Below are 21718 nucleotides of genomic sequence, written 5' to 3' on the forward strand. Positions count from 1 at the left end.
CGGTGTAGTGGAACGTTCGCGCGCGCCATGTCGACTAGAAAGGTCGCCCGAGGACGTACTACAGTTCCACGCGTGCGTCTCGTGGAGCTCTATAACATATCCGTAAATCAGACCGGAAGGCCTTACCGTTGTGGCGTTCTACAGAAGCAAAGGTTTTAAATAGCAGATCTACAAGCTCGTAGCGCGCCACTCGGTGTAGTGGAACGTTCGCGCGCGCCATGCCGACTAGAAAGGTCGCCCGAGGACGTACTACAGTCCCACGCGTGCGTCTCGTGGAGCTCTATAACATATCCGTAAATCAGACCGGAAGGCCTTACCGTTGTGGCGTTCTACAGAAGCAAAGGTTTTAAATAGCAGATCTACAAGCTCGTAGCGCGCCACTCGGTGTAGTGGAACGTTCGCGCGCGCCATGTCGACTAGAAAGGTCGCCCGAGGACGTACTACAGTTCCACGCGTGCGTCTCGTGGAGCTCTATAACATATCCGTAAATCAGACCGGAAGGCCTTACCGTTGTGGCGTTCTACAGAAGCAAAGGTTTTAAATAGCACATCTACAAGCTCGTAGCGCGCCACTCGGTGTAGTGGAACGTTCGCACGCGCCATGTCGACTAGAAAGGTCGCCCGAGGACGTACTACAGTTCCACGCGTGCGTCTCGTGGAGCTCTATAACATATCCGTAAATCAGACCGGAAGGCCTTACCGTTGTGGCGTTCTACAGAAGCAAAGGTTTTAAATAGCAGATCTACAAGCTCGTAGCGCGCCACTCGGTGTAGTGGAACGTTCGCGCGCGCCATGCCGACTAGAAAGGTCGCCCGAGGACGTACTACAGTCCCACGCGTGCGTCTCGTGGAGCTCTATAACATATCCGTAAATCAGACCGGAAGGCCTTACCGTTGTGGCGTTCTACAGAAGCAAAGGTTTTAAATAGCAGATCTACAAGCTCGTAGCGCGCCACTCGGTGTAGTGGAACGTTCGCGCGCGCCATGTCGACTAGAAAGGTCGCCCGAGGACGTACTACAGTTCCACGCGTGCGTCTCGTGGAGCTCTATAACATATCCGTAAATCAGACCGGAAGGCCTTACCGTTGTGGCGTTCTACAGAAGCAAAGGTTTTAAATAGCACATCTACAAGCTCGTAGCGCGCCACTCGGTGTAGTGGAGAAATCATGCTCAGCATATAGTGTATCTGCCATGTATAAGTGTTGGTATAAGTAATGGTAAAAAACACATTTAAATCTGCTACAAAAAAAACTAAACAGTTTAGCACTTTTACTTTGGTTAAAGGTATATTCAGTGATTTCACTTCATTCAAAAACAAAAACATGTTAATGTGCTTTAACATGTATCATATTGTTTTCTTTTCTGTGTGTGTGTGTGTGTGTGTGTGTGTGTGTGTGTGTGTGTGTGTGTGTGTGTGTGTGTGTGTGTGTGTGTGTGTGTGTGTGTGTGTGTGTGTGTGTGTGTGTGTGTGTGTGTGTGTGTGTGTGTGTGTGTGTGTGCACGCGTGCATACGGAGCTAGTCTTGCAAGATGTAAGGAACTAAGCTTTCCGACCTACACCTGTGATTTTGAGGTCAAGGTATTTTCTTTTTTTTAAGATATCTTTTTTTGCCTTTTATTTGATAATTTGGCAAGGGCTGGCGTGAAGAGCCAGGGTTTTTATCAGCTGGGCTTGATGAGGAGATGACCCCAAGGTGTGCAGTTCCACAGGAAGTAGATAGCACGTCACAGCCCAGGAAGCCAGTCACACGCCCATGCCAGACCATATAGGGAAAAGGAAAAAAAACAGAAACGCAGCCAGCCCATAACAGTATTGACCAAAAGTATATCATTGCCAATACGAGTGGCAGTGGTCAAGCTCACCCTCTGTCAAAGGATGAGGAACTTGGTTATCCAGGAGGAGGATAGAGTTATTAATATGCCCCTCCTCCTCCATTATTACAGAGAAATCTGCTTGGTTTGAACACCTGGTAAGGATTCCCCCAAGTCCCAAGTGGCATGTAGGTGCAGTCAAGTTGGAAGGATCCCAGCACAAACGATGCATGCCTACGGTATCCGGAGAACTCGCCAGTTTACCAACTCGCCACGATTTAGTGCATTTTAGTTTTACTTCACCTTCATTTAAATTGCATTGAATTGAGAGAGAGAGAGAGGATAGTTGTTTAGAGAGAAAGTAGGAATGCTAAAAGTTTAAACACCAAAGTACCGAAACAATGTAATTCATTAGTAAACAATTCCTGAAATGGTAGGCCTACTTATCATTGGTATTCACATACTCACCTTTTTATCATCATCTAGCTGACCATTTAATTGCACAAAATAATTTGATCACTTTCGAAATGAACTATAACATCTGTGAATTTGACATACTACACTGATGAAGACAGCATGTTAGCATAACGATGAAGACATTGATGAAGAATTTTCGCCGTGGCGACTTGGTAAACTGGCGAGTTCTCCGGTATCCATGCCTACTACTTGTAGTCTGCTCTGAAGAAGGCTCTGCCGAAACACGTCAGCGTTCGCAAATAAATATGAGAAATTGCATCTGAGCCAGTCTTGCATTTTCCATCTTTTATTTTGGAGTGTCGCATTTTCCATTTAGTTGGTTTATGAGTTGACACATGCCTACTTATTTGACTAACCCTTGAATAATCTATGCAGGACTTTATCAGTTTTCCAATCAATATTGGTAGTTGTTTGTGCTCTAGTCAATAGTCTATATAGTCCTAGCACTCCATAGGGATATTCAAAAGTGATTTGAAACTAAAATTAAGTATTCAGCATGCAATCCTGCTCCTTTTAAACCTTTCAGCCTTCTGGAAGCTGGCCATGGAAGGTCCTCCTGACACGCCGTATGAGAAAGGAGTCTTTGAGCTCTACTGCCAGTTTGGTCCTGACTATCCTGTGAAACCTCCTCTGGTCCGCTTCGTCACACGTGTATCCTCATTATTACACACCACTTACAGACATGAATGACCATTAATATTGATATACTGTGATGCATACATTTGTTTGATCCTAAGTTTATACTATTGAAAACAATGTATCAGAACTCATAGCAATTCAAAAAATGTTTTCTTAACATAAGCAAAGATACATCACTGCAACATCAACAGCGTGGGCCGAATCTGCCACAATATATTTGACCGTAACTACAACGCCCAAATCACCATGAGAGAAATCCTGGATGCCATGTATGGACTGCTCATCATCCCTGAGCCTGAAGACCCCCTGGACAGGTTGTTTTTAAGACTTTGATTTCCAAATGTAATCATGGCCAATGTATGTTTATTTAGCACCTTTCATACACAAAGTCAATTGACAGACAGTGCTTTTCATAAGGCATAAATAGGCAATTTAAATGTGTCAAGGAAATGCATGCTTTTTTTTAAAGATATTTTTTCGGTTTTTGCCTTTATTGAGAGATTTTACAGTATTTTGACTTAAAGGGGGAGAGAGATGGGGGAAGACATGTGGCAACGGTCGTCGGGATCGGGACTCGAACCCGCGACATGCCGTCAATCCAGCCTAGGTGCCTGGACTGCTCGACCGACGACCGCGGCCCAGGCCAATGCATGCTTTTTATACGTTATGTTGGTAACTGTATATTGATTTAATCATGTGTTTAAAATGAATACCGTATGTATCTTTCCCTTTGGAAGCATTTTGGCGGAGGACTTCTTGACCAGCCCTGATAGATACAATCAAGCAGCCAAGGAGAATACAGAAAAAAATGCCGGGACCTCAATTGATGATGTGGAGAAGGTGATGAGTTATTCCTTTTAGTGAAAAGAAGAGAGTCCGCACACATGACCGCAGGCGGCCTTCATCAGGTCATCACCTGATGAAGGCCGCCTGCGGTCGAAACGTTGTGTCTTAACTATGGTGTTTCAATAAAAGAACACAATTGGAGCAATCCTGTGTGCGGACTCTCTTCTTTTCATTGTACTTGCCTTGGTCCGGCACCAGCCAGGAACTGGATGTGTGCAAGCCACCTGCCTTTTAAACTTATTCCTTTTAGTGAAATTATGATATGGACTTGTTGTAGATCATTGGACAACTTACCTACTAAACTTAACTAAATTATTTTCATTCTGTCCTATAGAAACTGGTGGGTCCAACTCTGGATGCTCCACCCCAACATCTGATCTGTCCACTGACCAAGAAGATGTTTAGGGACCCTGTGAAAACAAAATTTGGAGATGTATACGAACGAAAGGCCATTGAGGAATACCTCAAAACGTAAGGTCTCCCCCCCCACCCCCAAGAAATGTCTCGCTGGCGGAATTGTCTTGTATTCTAATTTATTGAACATTGTTTTTCCAGGCATGTAAATCAGGATCCCAAAGGCCGTCCTCTCACAAAATCTGACCTTAAAACAAACCACGCCATGAGGAAAATGGCGAAGGAGCTCCGTACCGATCAAATTGGAACCTGGGTGTAGAAGGAGAAGGTGGATCTGAGGGTATAGGCCAAACACTGGACAGTGTTGGTGGGTAACCTCACATTAACACATTAACACTTGTTCCATCATGATGTGAGGGATTTCTATTTCAGTTAAGTTCTTCATTACCAGTTAGGGGTTCTTTTTCATCCCATCACATCACAAGTGAAACTTTACTTTACACTATAACATTTTCTGCCATTACTGCCTTTTGCACTGAACTTGATGTACATGATGTGGCGAGCTGCACACAAACAATCATGTCATGCATGTTTGAATTTAGTTTTTTTTCTTTTTCAATGTACTTTAAATTTCTTTAAAAGGCAACACTAAACATGCCAAAATGTATGATCAATGACGTCAGTGCGCACTGAAGAGATCTTGGGTTTTGTGACTCTTGTAATAATTGCTCAAACAATTTGGTACTTGATCTTTAATTCGATGTTTAAGAGGTTTGGATGTTTATCTTTCCTGTTGAAATAGTCTGCCTAATTCACTATTCTATTCAAAAGGGCATCATAAAGGTATTATGTTTATGATGGATGTGGCAATATTGCATTTTATGTCTACTTCAACCTGTGATTTTCCAGTCCCTATTAAAATATAAAAACAATCTAAGCTCTTGGATCCATCCTATTTTAATGTTTCATTGTGATCGGTGTATGAAATAAAGTTGATATGCTTCAGTAGGCCTACACCCATGAAACTGGCTGGGGATTTACATTGTGTAAGCAGGTTCCCTGGCTTTATGCTTTAACTAAATTGTGATTTGTGAAGACCTTGTAGTTCCCAGGATACAATTCCCTTGGTGTCATAGAGTTGACTATTTATTTACCCATACATATCCGTATATTACCCAAAGACCGATCTGTCTTTCTCTGTCCATCTGTACATCCATGCAACCGGTGTGTCGTGTGTCCCAAGCATAACTTACGGTGTGTCCTATAATGTGTGCACATTATTGATTGTTGATTTGTTTTTCCAGTGGTAATAGCGAGGTGTTTCAGCTGTTTGTGCTCGGACACAGGGAAGTATAGGGACACATGGCTCAAAACACATGGCATCCAGTTCAAAACCCTGGTGTTAGCCTATAGGGCAGTGAAAGGAACAGCTCCTTCCTATCTCCGGGCTATGGTCGATGCCTACACCCCTGCCCGACCACTTCGGTCTGCCACCTCGGGGCGACTGATTGCCTCGTCACTCAAGGGTCCTTCTGGCCGATCCACACGGTCACGACTCTTTTCTGTTCTGGCCCCACAGTGGTGGAATGAACTCCCCACTGATGTTAGGACAGCAGAGTCACTGCCCATATTTCGCCGCAGGTTGAAAACCCACCTCTTCAGGAAACACTACCCTTCCTCTCTGCCTGACCTACTTGTTGTTAACTAGTTGTACGAACGCTTGTTTTCTATTGTTGTATTGTTTATTGGATCTTGTTTAGTCGATACACTTAATTGTTTTAGCTCATGCTCATTTGATTTAGCTATTTTGTCTCATCTGGTTAAGGAAATAGGTAGCTGATATATTGCACTTTTACCTTAGCGCTAGGTATACTCTTGGTTGCTTGTTTTTGCAGAAAATGCACTAAAAACTTCTGGTGATTAGTAGTTTTTGTTCCCTACCTATGTTGAATACACTTATTGTAAGTCGCTTTGGATAAAAGCGTCTGCTAAATGACTGTAATGTAATGTAATGGCTGCGTATAGGGCTTCGTACACACATAAAGAACAACTGTGCTTTGCTCTGCCTGTGTTTCATGGCCGCCCCAATGCTTTTCCAATGGAAGTCACATGGTTTGACCAAACACTTGTGTTTGATTGCCCCCCCCCTCCCCCCCATCACACACAACTGTTTGGTCAAACCACGTGACTTCCATTGGAAAAGCATTGAGGCGGCCATGAAACACGGACAGCACAGAGCATGTTCGTCTGATATGTCTGTACGAAGCCTAGGAGTGGCTAGCACCATTCAAAAACTCATCTGTTTGCGGAGGACGCATCAAATGTGGGAGAGTGTATGCCAGGCACGTGCAGAAAGGGGGGGGGGGGGGGGGCTCGGGGGACTTCAGCCCCTGCCCTTTTGCATCAAAGTGCCCTTTCCCTCAAAGAAAACAAGATTTATTTTTCAGTCGACATAAGGGTATGTGGGGGGGGGACGTGTGGCCAACAAGGGCTTATATGGGGGGCCAATAAGGGCTTGTGTGGGGGGCCAATGAGAGCTTATGTGGGGGGCCAATAAGGGCTTATGTGGGGGGCCAATAAGGGCTTGTGTGGGGGGCCAATATATAAGAGCTTATGTGGGGGACCAATAAGGGCTTATGTGGGGGGGCAATATATAAGAGCTTATGTGGGGGACCAATAAGGGCTTATGTGGGGGGCCAAGAGCGTATGTGGGGGGCCAATAAGGGCCATTGGTCCTTCAAGTAATGATAATCTTATTCCACTATCATAATTATACTTTTAATGTGCTGGCTGCCATCAGTCAGTTTTAGTTTCAGACTAATGAGATTAGTACGTATTGCTTATTTTACTGTCCAAGGACATGAAATGGAAGTTATGGCACAAGGGACGGACCCCACAAAAAGACCACCCGCAAAACCGGCGCGCGCCCACACATCTGGGGTTGCACTGGACAGATGATAGTGTTTATGAAATTAAAAATTATATACTGTATATTCTTCCTCGCAGATGGCCTACAGTGGTGGGGTCTCTAAGTCCCTTATTTTTTTCTTTTTTTTTACCCAGGGAAGTAGCTGAGCACAGGTGCTCATTTTCAGCAACGCCCTGCACATAGAAACACACAAATTAAAACCTGGGAGCTGACCAGTACAACCACAGTCTTATACTGTTGGCCACTAAGCAGCTCCAGGAGGAGCAGTTGGGGGTTCAGTGCCTTGCTCAAGGGCACTTCAGCGGTGTTGGGTGAGTGATGACAATCACTTCCCCACCCAGATTTTTCCTGCCCGTCCGGGGAATCGAACCGGCAACCTTCCGGCAACAAGGGCGCTCCTCTAACCCTTAGGCCACCGCTGCCCTTCTCTCAACACAGTTTCATTGTCCTGGAATACTTGCAGCCAGCTGGACTCAATGATTGTCCTAATGAATGATAACTGTATAAAATAGCCTATAGCAAGACAGCTTAAGCTATGATTTTATTAAATTAATTAATGAAATACATTTCTTAGATAATAATAATCTTACATATTCATGGTAGCCTGCTGCCTTGATCCCGCCTCTAGCTGCTGCTGATTGGCCAGGCGTTTTGTGGCCGGGCATCAAGTCTGCCTGAGAGTTCCCAGATGGGAGCAGGAGGGGGGAACCCAGTGTACTCTCTGCTGCCCCATCTGGCGGAGTCAGGTTAGGTAATCTGGTAATGGACCCTGCAGTGAAGAAATGAACACATTTGTATGGGGAGGAGTTTGTTAATTGACTTAATTTGCTGCTGCAGCCATGATCCTTTTAAGTCCTTTTTGCACTTTGCCACATTCCATCCCCCTCCCAGAATCTTGTGTAATATTAAATTGTAAGGCTATTATTCCATAATTGACTACAATTTAGGACTTCTACAGATGACAATGAATCGATGTGACCATTTACTTCCAAAATGTTCCTGAAATGCACATGATCCCCCCCCCCCCCCCAGTAAGCCACGCCCCTTTACCTAAAAAGTTGGAGGCAGAAAGTGAACTGTAATCCGATGTGATTGTGAGCAAATTGCAGGTCGTGGTCTGTATGGTGTTGGTGGTGCATGGTAGCCGTGCAAGGTTAGTTACATTTCTTGATCACAGTTGCATTCATTCATGGGCATTTCTGTAACACGTACTGTATCATTAAAGTTGATAAAGGTTATTATACGCAAGCCTTCACTGCATGGCGGCGGGGCTTAGGGGCTACACTGCAAGGACTCGGGTAACATAATTGTTTACCTTTTCTTCAGATGGCTACCAGGTCCAGGTCCATAATGTACAACGTACTAGAAAGTCACAGACTGGAGTCTTACTACAACCAATTCATTCAGTTCGGTGTGAAAGATGAACGAGATTTCATTGATGGTGTATCTGATGAAGATTTAGACAACATGGGTAAGATTATTGGATAATTATGTACAAAATGCATGTGAATTTGTAGCCTTGGATCAACAAGACTGATTGAAAACTTGAACAGTTTGTAGAATAAGCACAGTAGATTACACTTCAATACAAGCTCTGATATTAAAGGAGGATTAAAGAAAGAAAGCACTAGCGTGTTTCCATTGTGTCCTCCATTTTCAATTTTTAAAATAAATTTAGAAAACATTCTTGATCCAAGGCTAGTGAATTTGTACAGTACATAGGCCTACACTAAATTAATTTTTAAAATAAATCTAGAAAACATTCTTGATCCAAGGCTAGTGAATTTGTACAGTACATAGGCCTACACTAAATTCATTTTTAAAATAAATCTAGAAAACATTCTTGATCCAAGGCTAGTGAATTTGTACAGTACATAGGCCTACACTAAATTAAAAATGTCAATATGACTTTTGTGACAAAATAACCAACATCTCTTATTATGATTTTCAGAAATTACAGCTTGTGTACTTTACTGCAGTAAACAGAAATCTAAGTTGTAAATGTGGTAGCTTTTGATTGATTGATTGATTTATTAACAGTTTGCAGAATTACAGTACATTTCAAGTACAACTCAATACAAAAACTGTTAACAGTGAGTGGACGACACCATAAAGCATTACACTTGTTTACAATAGGGCCCACCATTTTCAATTCATCAAAACATTTAGAGACGTACGAATATACACAACTATAGTCAAAAGGAAATCATCATAGGAGGTAAAAAGGGAAAAGAAACATATACAGTGAGGGGGAACAGGTGTGGGTGGGGGATTCAGATTTTACGGGGGCCGGTTTCGAATTGCAGCCGTCCGTAGGTGCCCTTTGAGAGCAGTTTTGAAGGAGTCAAGGGATTTGCATGTCTTAATGACTGTTGCAGGCCCGGTTCTTCCTACAGGCTGACGAAGCAGCGCCATGGGGGGGGGGGGGCGGGGTGCTCTGTCCCAACTCTGTCTGCCCAGTGTCCCCCCAGTGCCCCCCCAGTGCCTCCCCAGTGTCTCCCCAGTGCCAGTGTCCCGCCAGTGCCTCAGAGCCTCCCCAGTGTCCCCATAGTGCCTCCCCAATGGACCCCCAGTGCCTCCACAGTGTCCCCACTGTCCCCCCCAGTGCCTCCACAAAAAAAAAAGATTGCTCAGGACCGGCCCTGGACTGTTGGTAGGGCGTTCCACATTTTGTTGGCATAGGAGCGAAATCTGGGTTGCACATGGCTTGTTGAACTCCCTCTGGTGTTGTGGGTGTGGACTTTGTTGACATTAAGGAAGTATTTAGACAGGTACATGGGTATCTTGGTGGTGTAGCGAATCTTGTGGACCAGACCCATTGCAAGGTGCTGTACTCTGTCGTCAACCCTAAGCCATTCCAGTCTGTCAAAGTGGGCAGGGGTGAGGTGGGTTCGGGGAGTGAGGCCAAGTAGTAGCCTGACCAGTTTGTTTTGGGAAGTCTGGAGCCTTGTTTTAAGGGCCTTAGAGGTGCTGTCACTGCTGTGGTACCAGGAGGTGCAAGCGTAGTCGAAGAAACCTTGTACGATGGCTCCTGTTAGGGTCTTCAAGGTGTTTTTGTTAACCAGTGAGTCTTGGAATCTTGTTCTTTGGTTGACCTTTTTGATTACGTTGCAGATGTGCAATACTGAACATTTTGGCCAACACATGAAGGCTTTCTACATTGTCTCATTAACAGTGTTAGCCATGTGTAAGAGTTGCATTTACCTTGGATTCTCTGGACAACAAATGCTCTTTCAAAGACATCTGCTACTCCAGGTACTCTGACGGGGTCAATGAAACGTACGCCTTCATGTGATCTCAGACGTATTGGTGCATAGTTCTCACGTTCCGAGGTTTCTTTCTGCCGGAACAAGAGAGTAAAGATTTGACTTGGATTAAATTCACTGCTATAGGAGTGTGTTCAAAATAAATCATCTATATTCCCAGACATACCCGTTATTGTATACAGTATATAAAACAAGAAAGGGGTTCTAAAGTGGAAGAATGCGGCTGCTTAAGAAGCATGTCCCAATAATACTATTTACTGTGCATGCAGTAAATAGTATTACATGCGTTTGCATCATAGGGAGTGTGTATTCTGTGATAGATGACTTGTCGCATATCCTTTGAGACGAACCATAACGGAATCAACTGTGTGCTGTGTGCATGCATAAGGGTGGTCATAGTGTATGTTGTCATGTTTTTGGTATCAGTATCAGTAGTTTGAGATCAGCTGTGCGCAGAGGGGTGCATACTTAGTTTAGACTAGTCATTGGTTAGACATAAGGGTTGGGAGAGGGTTAAGGTTAGGTTCAGGTGTGCTGCCCCGTGGGAGGTTAGGGTTAGGATGAGGGTTTTAGATGGCTTGTAGTTGTAAGACTAATGACTGGTCTAACCAATGACTAGTCTAAACTAAGTACTGTCTAAACTAAGTACTGCACCCCCGGGCAAACAGAAAAGACTCAAAAACATAACTCTGTCATGGTAAAGTAAATGAACCAAACAGGATCAAATCTGACTTTCCAGTCAAAGCAATACATTTAAATAAACAAAACAGCACTTCCACTAGTTACCGTTAAGTGCAAGAGATTGGTTAAACAAATATTACTCAGGGCTGTGATGAAACAAATACATTGTGATTCACGAGGCGGACTACTTTATTTTGTGGTTTTAATAATGCATGGAAGAATATATATTATATTTATCTATTTATCAGACTCAGCAGCACTCTCAGATATGTCAACCACGACAGCAGCTTAACACAAGTGAAATCTCTGCTTTGCAGTTGCCCTGTAACAGCTCCAACGTGCTACATTGTAAATGTTTCAATATTCAACATGCAGCTGTCTGATTTACACAATAGAAATACTGCTAAACATCAACATACCTGTGCTTCAGAGATAAGATAGGCCCAGCAGAGCGTTGAATTCTCAAAGACGTCAAGGTCCTCAATGGTCTTTGCACCTCTATTTTCCCCCAGTCTTGGCAAAAGTTCTCTAAAGAGTGTGTACAAGGCTTCAACGATGGCTATCTGAAAAGGGGGAAAAATAAATATCATAAGACTTCTACCAACAAAATAATGAATCATTTAACATTGCAAGATTATACCATCTCTTACGGTTTACCTCCTGAGTCCTGGAGACACCCTCATTCCTGCAGAGCAACTGGTACAGACTTTGAGCCAGAGGGTTGCATCCTGTGAGTCTTCGTATGTATGCAACCACTTTCTCGAATCGTTCTCCCGAGTCTCTGCTTTTCTAAAATTAAAAACACAGGCTTTATTTTGTATAGTATACAAACTTAAAACAGACTGTGACAACATATAGAATGTGCGCCTATATATCCCTCTGACAAACATCTGATCAACTATCTAAATTAGTGATGCACCGAATATTTGGCCGCAGAAAATATTCGGCAGAAAATGGCTCGAAGAATAGGCAGAAAATATATCACCGAATAGTGTATGCCAGGGGTGCCCACACATTTATGACGTGAGATCTACTTTCAAAATGACCAGCTCAACAAGATCTACCCACTGAAAAAATAAGTGTACCATTGCTGAAAATAGTTTAAATATATAATGTACCTGGGGGGGCTTTGGAATAGGGAGGGGGGAGACATAATTGTGATTATTATTTAAGTTAAGTTTTGCCATAACCTTTTATTTTGCTTTAAGGTACGGCCATGAAAGCAATGGTAGGAAAAAAGATATATAATATTAATCATATTCGGATATTCGTTTTCGGCCAACTGTTTCCTATATTCAGCATTCGGTTTCGGCCAAGAATTTCCCTTTCGGGGCATCCCTAATCTAAATATCTAATATTAAACTGAAAGGACCTTGCCGAGCCATGAGGCCCATAGGGCAGGAGCCTATCTCCTGTTTCTGTAGCGTGAGGCAGCTTGATGTACAAGTACACCCCCTGGACATGACGCTAGTATGTCGCAGGGACTCACCCCCAATCTAACCCTTGATGCTGAGTGTCAAGCAGGGAGGCACTGGGTCCCATTTTTTTTTAGAGTCTTTGGTATGACCCGGCCGGGGATCGAACCCCGACCTCCCAGTCTCAGGGCGGACACTCTAACCACAAGGCCACTGAGCTGGTAAACTAAAAGGACAGTACAAGTCTTTACTTCCAACTAGGGTTGTCCCGATCCGATCACGTGATTGGAAATCGGGGCCGATGATGTAATTTTCAAATGATCGAAATCGGATCGGGAGCAAAGAAACGTGATCGGGACATCCCTAGTATCAATATTATATCCATATCATGACATTCTACTGGATATTGTCTGTGATTTTGGATATTGTACTATTGTGATATGGTTCTATAAATATATAAATATCGGATCGGGAAGAATCGGTATCGGCAGATACTCAAAATCAAATGATCGGAATCGGATGAGGAGCAATAAAACGTGATCGGGACATCCCTACTTCCAACCCAATGTTAACAAACGATACAGTATATGACGCAAAATATAATAAGAAAGGTGTCCTTACAATCGCATAAAGTGAGGAGAAGAACACACTCAGCCCTTTCTGCGTTTGCTGGACTGATGGTACAACACCATTCGTGAAGACTTCGTTGGCGCCTGGAGTCGCTTTACAAAATGTGGACAAAGAAAAGTACACCGTCGACTCCTCAGAGACACCACAGCTTTGCAGGGTCTCTCCACCAGCATGATCACCACTGAAAAGAAATAAGGGAAAAAAGGTATATAGTAATGAGATGTATAAATCATTACAATCCCCTTTCTGTACAGTATGTATATATAAATATCTAATTTAATTTGTCTATAAAAAAAATTTACACAAAAAAAAAATACTTTTAATGAGTCATAGGATTTGGTTAGTGTTATTTTAATAAGCTGAATTTCCAATAGGTAATGTGCCTATGTATTTAACTGACAGTGTGTGTGATCATTTCCATGCTTTACACAGTAATGATTTTAAATTACCTGTAATGGAGAACATGAGCTGGAATTCCACTTTCATTTGCAAGCTTGAGTTTCAAGTAGCTGATTGTGTCAGTTGCCAAGTCCACTTTGATCTCAAACTTTCCCTAAGAAGAAATGGTGGATTAAGAGCTGTTCACACCAAACACGATAACTATAGCAATGTTTTGTGGGCGTCCACACAGATGAATAAATGGCATCACCCATGCACACATATACAGAGGCAGGGTGGGAGAGAGAGAGAGATCTCCGCCTGACGCTGGTGCTGAAAAACACATCCAATAGGGTTCATCATCATCATCTAAATCACCAAACAGTGAGCGAAATAAGAACAAATATTTAAGAAGTAGTGAAAATAGCCGATCTGCTATTTTCACTAGTTTTGGTACCGGGCGAATATCAAATTGGGTCACAGGCTGAGTGAAAAGTTTGGGAACCACCACCGGTCTAAATCATTCAGCTCACCCTCAGCATCACGTGGCATCGAACAGTATCTTCTCCTCCCAAGACTTCAGGAGTTTCTTGCCTTTGCATTGCAGGGGATTGCTTTAGGTTATGCTTTGGTGTAAATATCGCATACAACTCTGCTCCATTTTCAATGTGTCTGTCTTTTAAGGTCCCTGTAAATTAGAAACGTTGATTGACAGAAATTAGCACATGATGTTTGCTGTGAATACAAATACTCATCACATCACTACATAATCATTTGTCTGCTGTATTCCAGCCACATATCATAACATGGACCAGTTTTCACTTTGCTTTTGATAAAATGTTGTCCAAAGTTGTAATGTTGGTCAAACAAGATGTTGAATTGCGTTCGTAAATCAAGCTTTGATCATAAAAAAAGCAATCAAAGTTGAGGCAAGGAAGCAACCAGGTGCTCGAAGGAGACGTGCAGGTATACGAAATATAATAGTAAAAAGGCGCTCCTGGGATCAATCGGGATAAAACATCTATAGAAAAAAGCGGAGATCCAGGCACACTTAAAGGACCACTTCACCACTTTTCAACATCTCTTCATACAATTGGTCCTCACTAATGTTCATGATAAAACACCACCATTCTTTCCTACTCATTCTGTGTCTCATAGGAGGGCTTTGGGCAGTTCGGATACCCGTCCACCAGTGACATCATCATTAGGCAGATCTTTTTTTAAACAAGATTTGTTTTAAAATATATTTAGATTTTTATTATCGTGAGAACGATGGCTTCAACTTTTGCATTGCAACTTTTCAGGAAAAGAAAGCCTGCCGTTTCTATTAGCTTGGATTCACCATCGATGATGTCACTGGTGGACGGGTTTCTGAACTGCCCACAGCCTTCCTATGAGACACAGACTGAGTAGAAAAAAATTGTGGTATTTTATCATGAACATTAGTTAGGACCAATTATAGGAAGAGAAGTTGAAAAGTGGTGAAGTGGTCCTTTAATAGTTCAAAAGGAGGAAAACTTTATTAAACCAAACATGTTTCGACCTATACCGGTCTTCATCAGGGCTAACAAAACACAGCAAACCACTTAGAAACAGATCACGTGGTTCAGCTGCAATATCAAAGTTATTCAATGGCAGGTCATGCATGTCTTACATGTGTTGAAGAAAGGGTCATCAGTCAATGGCATTCCATCAACTGTGTATAGGCAGACATCTTTTGAATTCCCAACGTGTTCATGGTGGCAGATCCTTAACATCAGATCTTCAACTGTGTTTTGTGCAGGGTCCATATCTGAGTAGAAATTAACCTCAGTATAACCACAACTGACTTGAGGGCATTTTCCACAGCAAATGTACTAGTAACTCAACTGTAACATCAATCACTCACAAACATACAGTAATGATATTCTATAAAGACTCTAAGCCAAAACACAAGAGAAAATACAGACTAGGTGGTGAAAAATATGAACATTACGGTGACTGCACTGCCGTCATAGGATTAGGAACACACACACACACACACACACACACACACACACACACACACACACACACACACACACACGAAAATATTAATAATAGGCTTAATTTACTCACCCCGGATACATTTTGTTTCATGACAAAGGGGGTATCTGTAATGGATGCAAAATGACTCCCAGGATGTTTTTACCGGGGCTCGGATTCTTCCAATTTCGTCTCTCATTTTAAAGAAACGATTCTTCTCCACTTGGGTAAAGCCTGGAAATATCCATTTAAGTCACAATTATGCAAAAGCAGTTGCTGTTCCACTTTCTATTTGATATGCATTGTTTAACTAAAACCTTTGTGTGGTGCGGTTGTACTTTGGAGAAGGCATAGCCTATTCCTGTATAAATGTACTGGGTGGCAATAACAATGAACTTGTTTTGGAAGTTACCATCATAGTTGGACTTAATAGATAATGTATGCTATTTCGTTTTTGGTCTTTATGTCGCAAACGCTGCAGAATACTCCAAGCTACTCCAAAACTAAAGTCCGGCTGTCACAAAACAGTCATATCTAGGGACCTCAAAACCTACTCTAGCGAGGCCTTTAACATTGAACTGGAGAGTCTGGATTATTGGTCCGATGAGCTTAGGAGCTCACTAGTCGAAGAAGCATGGCTTTGCTTCAAAACTAAATTTACAACAGTACTAAACACCATGGCTCCTTTGCGAACCATCAGGGTCAAAACCCGCTCGGAGCCATGGATGAGTTCGTACATACTGACTGCAATGAAAGCCAGAGACAAAGAATGCTCTGAACTTCTAAAATGCAAGTCCAAGCTAGCCAAACGCTTCGACAGTGATCTCCAAACCCAACTGGGCATCCTAAAAACCCAACGAAACAAGCTAAGAAATGTCGTAACTGCCATGACCAAATCCGCAAAAAAGAACTTTATCAGTGATAAAGCTGAGGAAAACAAAAACAATCCTCGGGAGCTCTGGAAATTACTAAACAACCAGCTAGGCTGCGGTCAGAAACTAAAAACCAGGTTTACAAACATAAACATCAAATCGAACGACACCCTCATCACTGACAAACTTGATGTAGCCAACTACTTAAACATCTTCTTTACAAACATTGCAACAACACTGGTTAACAAACTGCCCTCCCACTCTGGGCGCTTTGGTGTAGACTGTAGAGCACATCCAAGCCTTCTACAAAAACCTAGGTGTTTGTAAATATGATTTTATGCTGACAATGGTAACAACTGAGGAGGTACTTAAAAAACTGAATGCCCTTCAACCCCACAAGGCCACTGGCCACGATAATATTCCCTCCAAATTTCTCAGATACTCGGCCATCTCTATAGCTCCAATCATCACCCACATAATAAACCTCTCCATCAAACAGGGACAGGTCCCCCAAGATTTCAAACTGGCCAAAGTAACCCCCCTGCACAAGAAAGGGAGCTAATTAGACCCGGCAACTACCGCCCTATTTCTATTCTTAGCTCCATCTCGAAAATGATGGAAAAAATAGTTTATGAACAGGTTGAAAAGTATCTTGCCACAAACAAATGTATGTATGAATTCCAATCTGGCTTCAGAACATCCCACTCCACTGACACATGCCTCCTCTATTTGAACGACCACATCAAACACGAGGTGGATGCTGGCAAATACTGCAGCATGGTCATGCTGGACCTCCAAAAGACTTTTGACACCGTGAACCACTCCATACTGGTTAACAAGCTAAAAGCAATTGGTTTTGATAGCACATCAGTGAGCTGGATGCAATCCTACCTGGAGGGGAGAGAACAGATGGTGGAGGTGAACGGAACACTGCCCCCCCCCCCCCCCCCCCCCCCTCCCAGTGAGCTATGGCATTCCACAAGGAAGCATACTAGGACCTTTACTGTTCCTAATATATGTAAACGACATGACATCAGCTTGTGACTGCAATTTGTTCCTGTTCGCAGATGACTCAGCACTGCTGGTCTCGGACAGGAACAAACTGCAGGTTGAAAAGGCCCTCAGCTCTGAACTTGCTAGAATCTGATAAACTATCTTTACACCTGGGAAAAACTGAATCCATTCTATTTGGATCAAATAGTAATCTCAGCAAGGCAGATGGCTTCTTGGTTAGAGTGGGTGACAATATTATCACACGAAAAGATGAAATTACCTACCTAAGTTCCATCCTGGAGGCAAATCTTTCCGGTGATAAAATGGCCACCAACGTAATCAAAAAGGTCAACCAAAGAACAAGATTCCAAGACTCACTGGTTAACAAAAACACCTCCAGACTTCCCAAAACAAACTGGTCAGGCTACTACTTGGCCTCACTCCCCGAACCCACCTCACCCCTGCCCACTTTGACAGGCTGGAATGGCTTAGGGTTGACGACAGAGTACAGCACCTTGCAATGGGTCTGGTCCACAAGATTCGCTACACCACCAAGATACCCATGTACCTGTCTAAATACTTCCTTAATGTCAACAAAGTCCACACCCACAACACCAGAGGGAGTTCAACAAGCCATGTGCAACCCAGATTTCGCTCCTATGCCAACAAAATGTGGAACGCCCTACCAACAGTCCAGGGCCGGTCCTGAGCAATCTTTTTTTTTTTTTTTTACTCTGTCCCAAAAATTTAGGAGACACTGTGGAGGCACTGGGGGGGACAGTGGGGACACTGTGGAGGCACTGGGGGTCCATTGGGGAGGCACTGTGGGGACACTGGGGAGGCTCTGAGGCACTGGCGGGACACTGGCACTGGGGAGACACTGGGGAGGCACTGGGGGGGCACTGGGGGGACACTGGGCAGACAGAGTTGGGACAGAGCACCCCGCCCCCCCCCCATGGCGCTGCTTCGTCAGCCTGTAGGAAGAACCGGGCCTGCAACAGTCATTAAGACATGCAAATCCCTTGACTCCTTCAAAACTGCTCTCAAAGGGCACCTACGGACGGCTGCAATTCGAAACCGGCCCCCGTAAAATCTGAATCCCCCACCCACACCTGTTCCCCCTCACTGTATATGTTTCTTTTCCCTTTTTACCTCCTATGATGATTTCCTTTTGACTATATAGTTGTGTATATTCGTACGTCTCTAAATGTTTTGATGAATTGAAAATGGTGGGCCCTATTGTAAACAAGTGTAATGCTTTATGGTGTCGTCCACTCACTGTTAACAGTTTTTGTATTGAGTTGTACTTGAAATGTACTGTAATTCTGCAAACTGTTAATAAATCAATCAATCAATCAAAAGCTACCACATTTACAACTTAGATTTCTGTTTACTGCAGTAAAGTACACAAGCTGTAATTTCTGAAAATCATAATAAGAGATGTTGGTTATTTTGTCACAAGTCATATTGACATTTTTAATTTAGTGTAGGCCTATGTACTGTACAAATTCACTAGCCTTGGATCAAGAATGTTTTCTAGATTTATTTTAAAAATGAATTTAGTGTAGGCCTATGTACTGTACAAATTCACTAGCCTTGGATCAAGAATGTTTTCTAGATTTATTTTAAAAATTAATTTAGTGTAGGCCTATGTACTGTACAAATTCACTAGCCTTGGATCAAGAATGTTTTCTAGGTTTATTTTAAAAATTGAAAATGGAGGACACAATGGAAACACGCTAGTGCTTTCTTTCTTTAATCCTCCTTTAATATCAGAGCTTGTATTGAAGTGTAATCTACTGTGCTTATTCTACAAACTGTTCAAGTTTTCAATCAGTCTTGTTGATCCAAGGCTACAAATTCACATGCATTTTGTACATAATTATCCAATAATCTTACCCATGTTGTCTAAATCTTCATCAGATACACCATCAATGAAATCTCGTTCATCTTTCACACCGAACTGAATGAATTGGTTGTAGTAAGACTCCAGTCTGTGACTTTCTAGTAGTACGTTGTACATTATGGACCTGGACCTGGTAGCCATCTGAAGAAAAGGTAAACAATTATGTTACCCGAGTCCTTGCAGTGTAGCCCCTAAGCCCCGCCGCCATGCAGTGAAGGCTTGCGTATAATAACCTTTATCAACTTTAATGATACAGTACGTGTTACAGAAATGCCCATGAATGAATGCAACTGTGATCAAGAAATGTAACTAACCTTGCACGGCTACCATGCACCACCAACACCATACAGACCACGACCTGCAATTTGCTCACAATCACATCGGATTACAGTTCACTTTCTGCCTCCAACTTTTTAGGTAAAGTTTGCAGAATTACAGTACATTTCAAGCACAAACTCAATACAAAGACTGTTAACTGTGAGTGGACGACCCAATTAAGCATTACACTTGTTTACAAGAGGTTCCACCATGTTCAATTCATCAAAACATTTAAAGACGTACAAATAGACACTTATATATTATATATAGTCAAAGAATCAGAACAGGAATTCATCATAAAGGAGGTAAAAAGGGAAAAGAAACATACAGTGAGGGGAAAATGGGGGGGGGGGGGGTGCCTGCAGATTTATATAAAGGACTTTCATTTAGGGCCCACAGCGTTTTTATGAGCACGAACACTAGCTGAAATATATTTAACTGTTTTTTTAATTGATCTCAATGGTGGGCAAATCAGGCTGAAACCTTGTCCCAAGTCTGGAGTCGTATGTTACAGGTACATGTCATAGATGACATATAAGAGTCGTATGTTACATGCCCTTGTGGAGAACTGAGCGCATGCACCTCTCTAGTTTAGCATGTTTTCTTCTTTTATTTTTTTCCCTTTCATACATAGAACTGGAGATAGCAGAGGAGATCATGCATTTGTCACAAACAGGACTCCAAAAGAGGCGATTCTGGTAATGTTTATATCTTCTCAAAATAATACGTGGGTCGGGTGATGTTAAAAAGTGTTTGAGTCACTGATACGGTTAAGTACCATATCAAAACAATGTATTGTAGTATAATGACAGTATTGTCAGTGTTGACTGAAATTGCCACGTTCTTATTTTTACCGGGATGTGAGAATCACATCATGGCCATATGACTACCTTTACCATACCTGAAAGTGAGGAAGGCACGTGACTTGCATGGAGGGCCCTGAACGGCATGGCCAGTGCATGGAACTCCTAACCTGACTCCGCCAGATGGGGCAGCAGAGAGTACACTGGGTTCCTTGGGATCAAGGCATACACAGTGCTGCCTTGATCCCGCCTCTAGCTGCTGCTGATTGGCCAGGCCGTTTTGTGGCCGGGCATCAAGTCTGCCTGAGAGTTCCCAGATGGGAGCAGGAGGGGGGAACCCAGTGTACTCTCTGCTGCCCAATCTGGCGGAGTCAGGTTATGGAACTCCAACCTCCCCCGTCAAACCAAACTCGGCTTCTTCTACGCAACGGTAGAGTCTGTTCTCCTATTACGGCAGTGAGTGCTGGACCCTGAAGCCAATCCTGCACAAAAATACACAGTACACATGTTACCAACACAACTCTGTATGATGGAATGCCAAGGGTGAGCCAGAAAATAGCAGCCAGGAGAATGAGACTAGCAGGACACTGCCAAAGACACCAAGAGCTGCCAGCCAGCAAAGTAGTGCTGTGGGAACCAACACATGGGCACCGGTCACGAGGACGTCCCACGCTAACATACGTGGATGTACTCAAGAACGACGCAGGAGCGCAAAGCACCAACGAGCTGGCCAGATGTACAGTATGGAGAACCGGGATGACTGGAAGCAACGATGGAGGGCTCGTCTGAGGACGACCTAGAGCAGGGGTGCCCACACATTTATGACGTGAGATCTACTTTCAAAATGACCAGCTCAACAAGATATACCCACTGAAAAAATAAGTGTACCATTGCTGAAAATAGTTTAAATATATAATGTACCTGGGGGGGCTTTGGAATAGGGAGGGGGGAGAAATTATGACATCTTACAGTGGACATGTTTGCCTGAAAAGAAATGTTTCATAGTTTTAGAAATATATAGTGCAAGGACACTTCGACACCAACTCTGGGGGAGCCCGGGTTTGAACTGGCAACCTTGCAGTTACCATCCAGCCACTCTACCCCCTGAGCCACCGCCGCCCTGTTTTGGTTTGGTTTTACTATAGTTTATGACAGAATGGAGAGAGAAAGCTATAAATTCATTGACAAAGTACATTTGGAATTTGTCACCCATCCTACACACCCTAGAGAGTTTACAAAACACGTTTTAAATTTGAATTATTATTTTTAATGGCATACTTTGTTTATTATTCATTGCATAATGTCCATGTTCTTTTCATCTCATTTATATTAGGTACTAGTGGATGCAAGCAGCTCTATGACTTGGAACTGTTATGGAAGTGTGGATATCAGGAAGAT

General features: G+C 43.0%; 1 protein-coding gene across 2 annotated transcripts in view; it reads left to right on the forward strand.

Moving 5' to 3' along the window:
* LOC306924540 (ubiquitin-conjugating enzyme E2 2-like) overlaps nucleotides 1–21718 on the forward strand; it is a 30835-nt gene that overhangs the window by 4650 nt on the left and 4467 nt on the right. The window contains exons 3-7 of one of the 2 annotated variants that reach the window (XM_079503093.1): nucleotides 2813–2937; nucleotides 3094–3239; nucleotides 3663–3765; nucleotides 4106–4242; nucleotides 4327–5033. In XM_079503093.1, coding sequence (XP_079359219.1) covers nucleotides 2813–2937; nucleotides 3094–3239; nucleotides 3663–3765; nucleotides 4106–4242; nucleotides 4327–4444 — 629 coding nt within the window. In that variant the 3' untranslated portion in view covers nucleotides 4445–5033. Of the gene's footprint in view, nucleotides 1–2812; nucleotides 2938–3093; nucleotides 3240–3662; nucleotides 3766–4105; nucleotides 4243–4326; nucleotides 5034–21718 lie in introns of those variants that run through there. The other variant, XM_079503092.1, reaches the window with a different exon arrangement.

This window comes from Electrona antarctica, assembly GCF_951216825.1.
Source record: "Electrona antarctica genome assembly, chromosome: 1".
Lineage (NCBI taxonomy): Eukaryota > Metazoa > Chordata > Actinopteri > Myctophiformes > Myctophidae > Electrona > Electrona antarctica.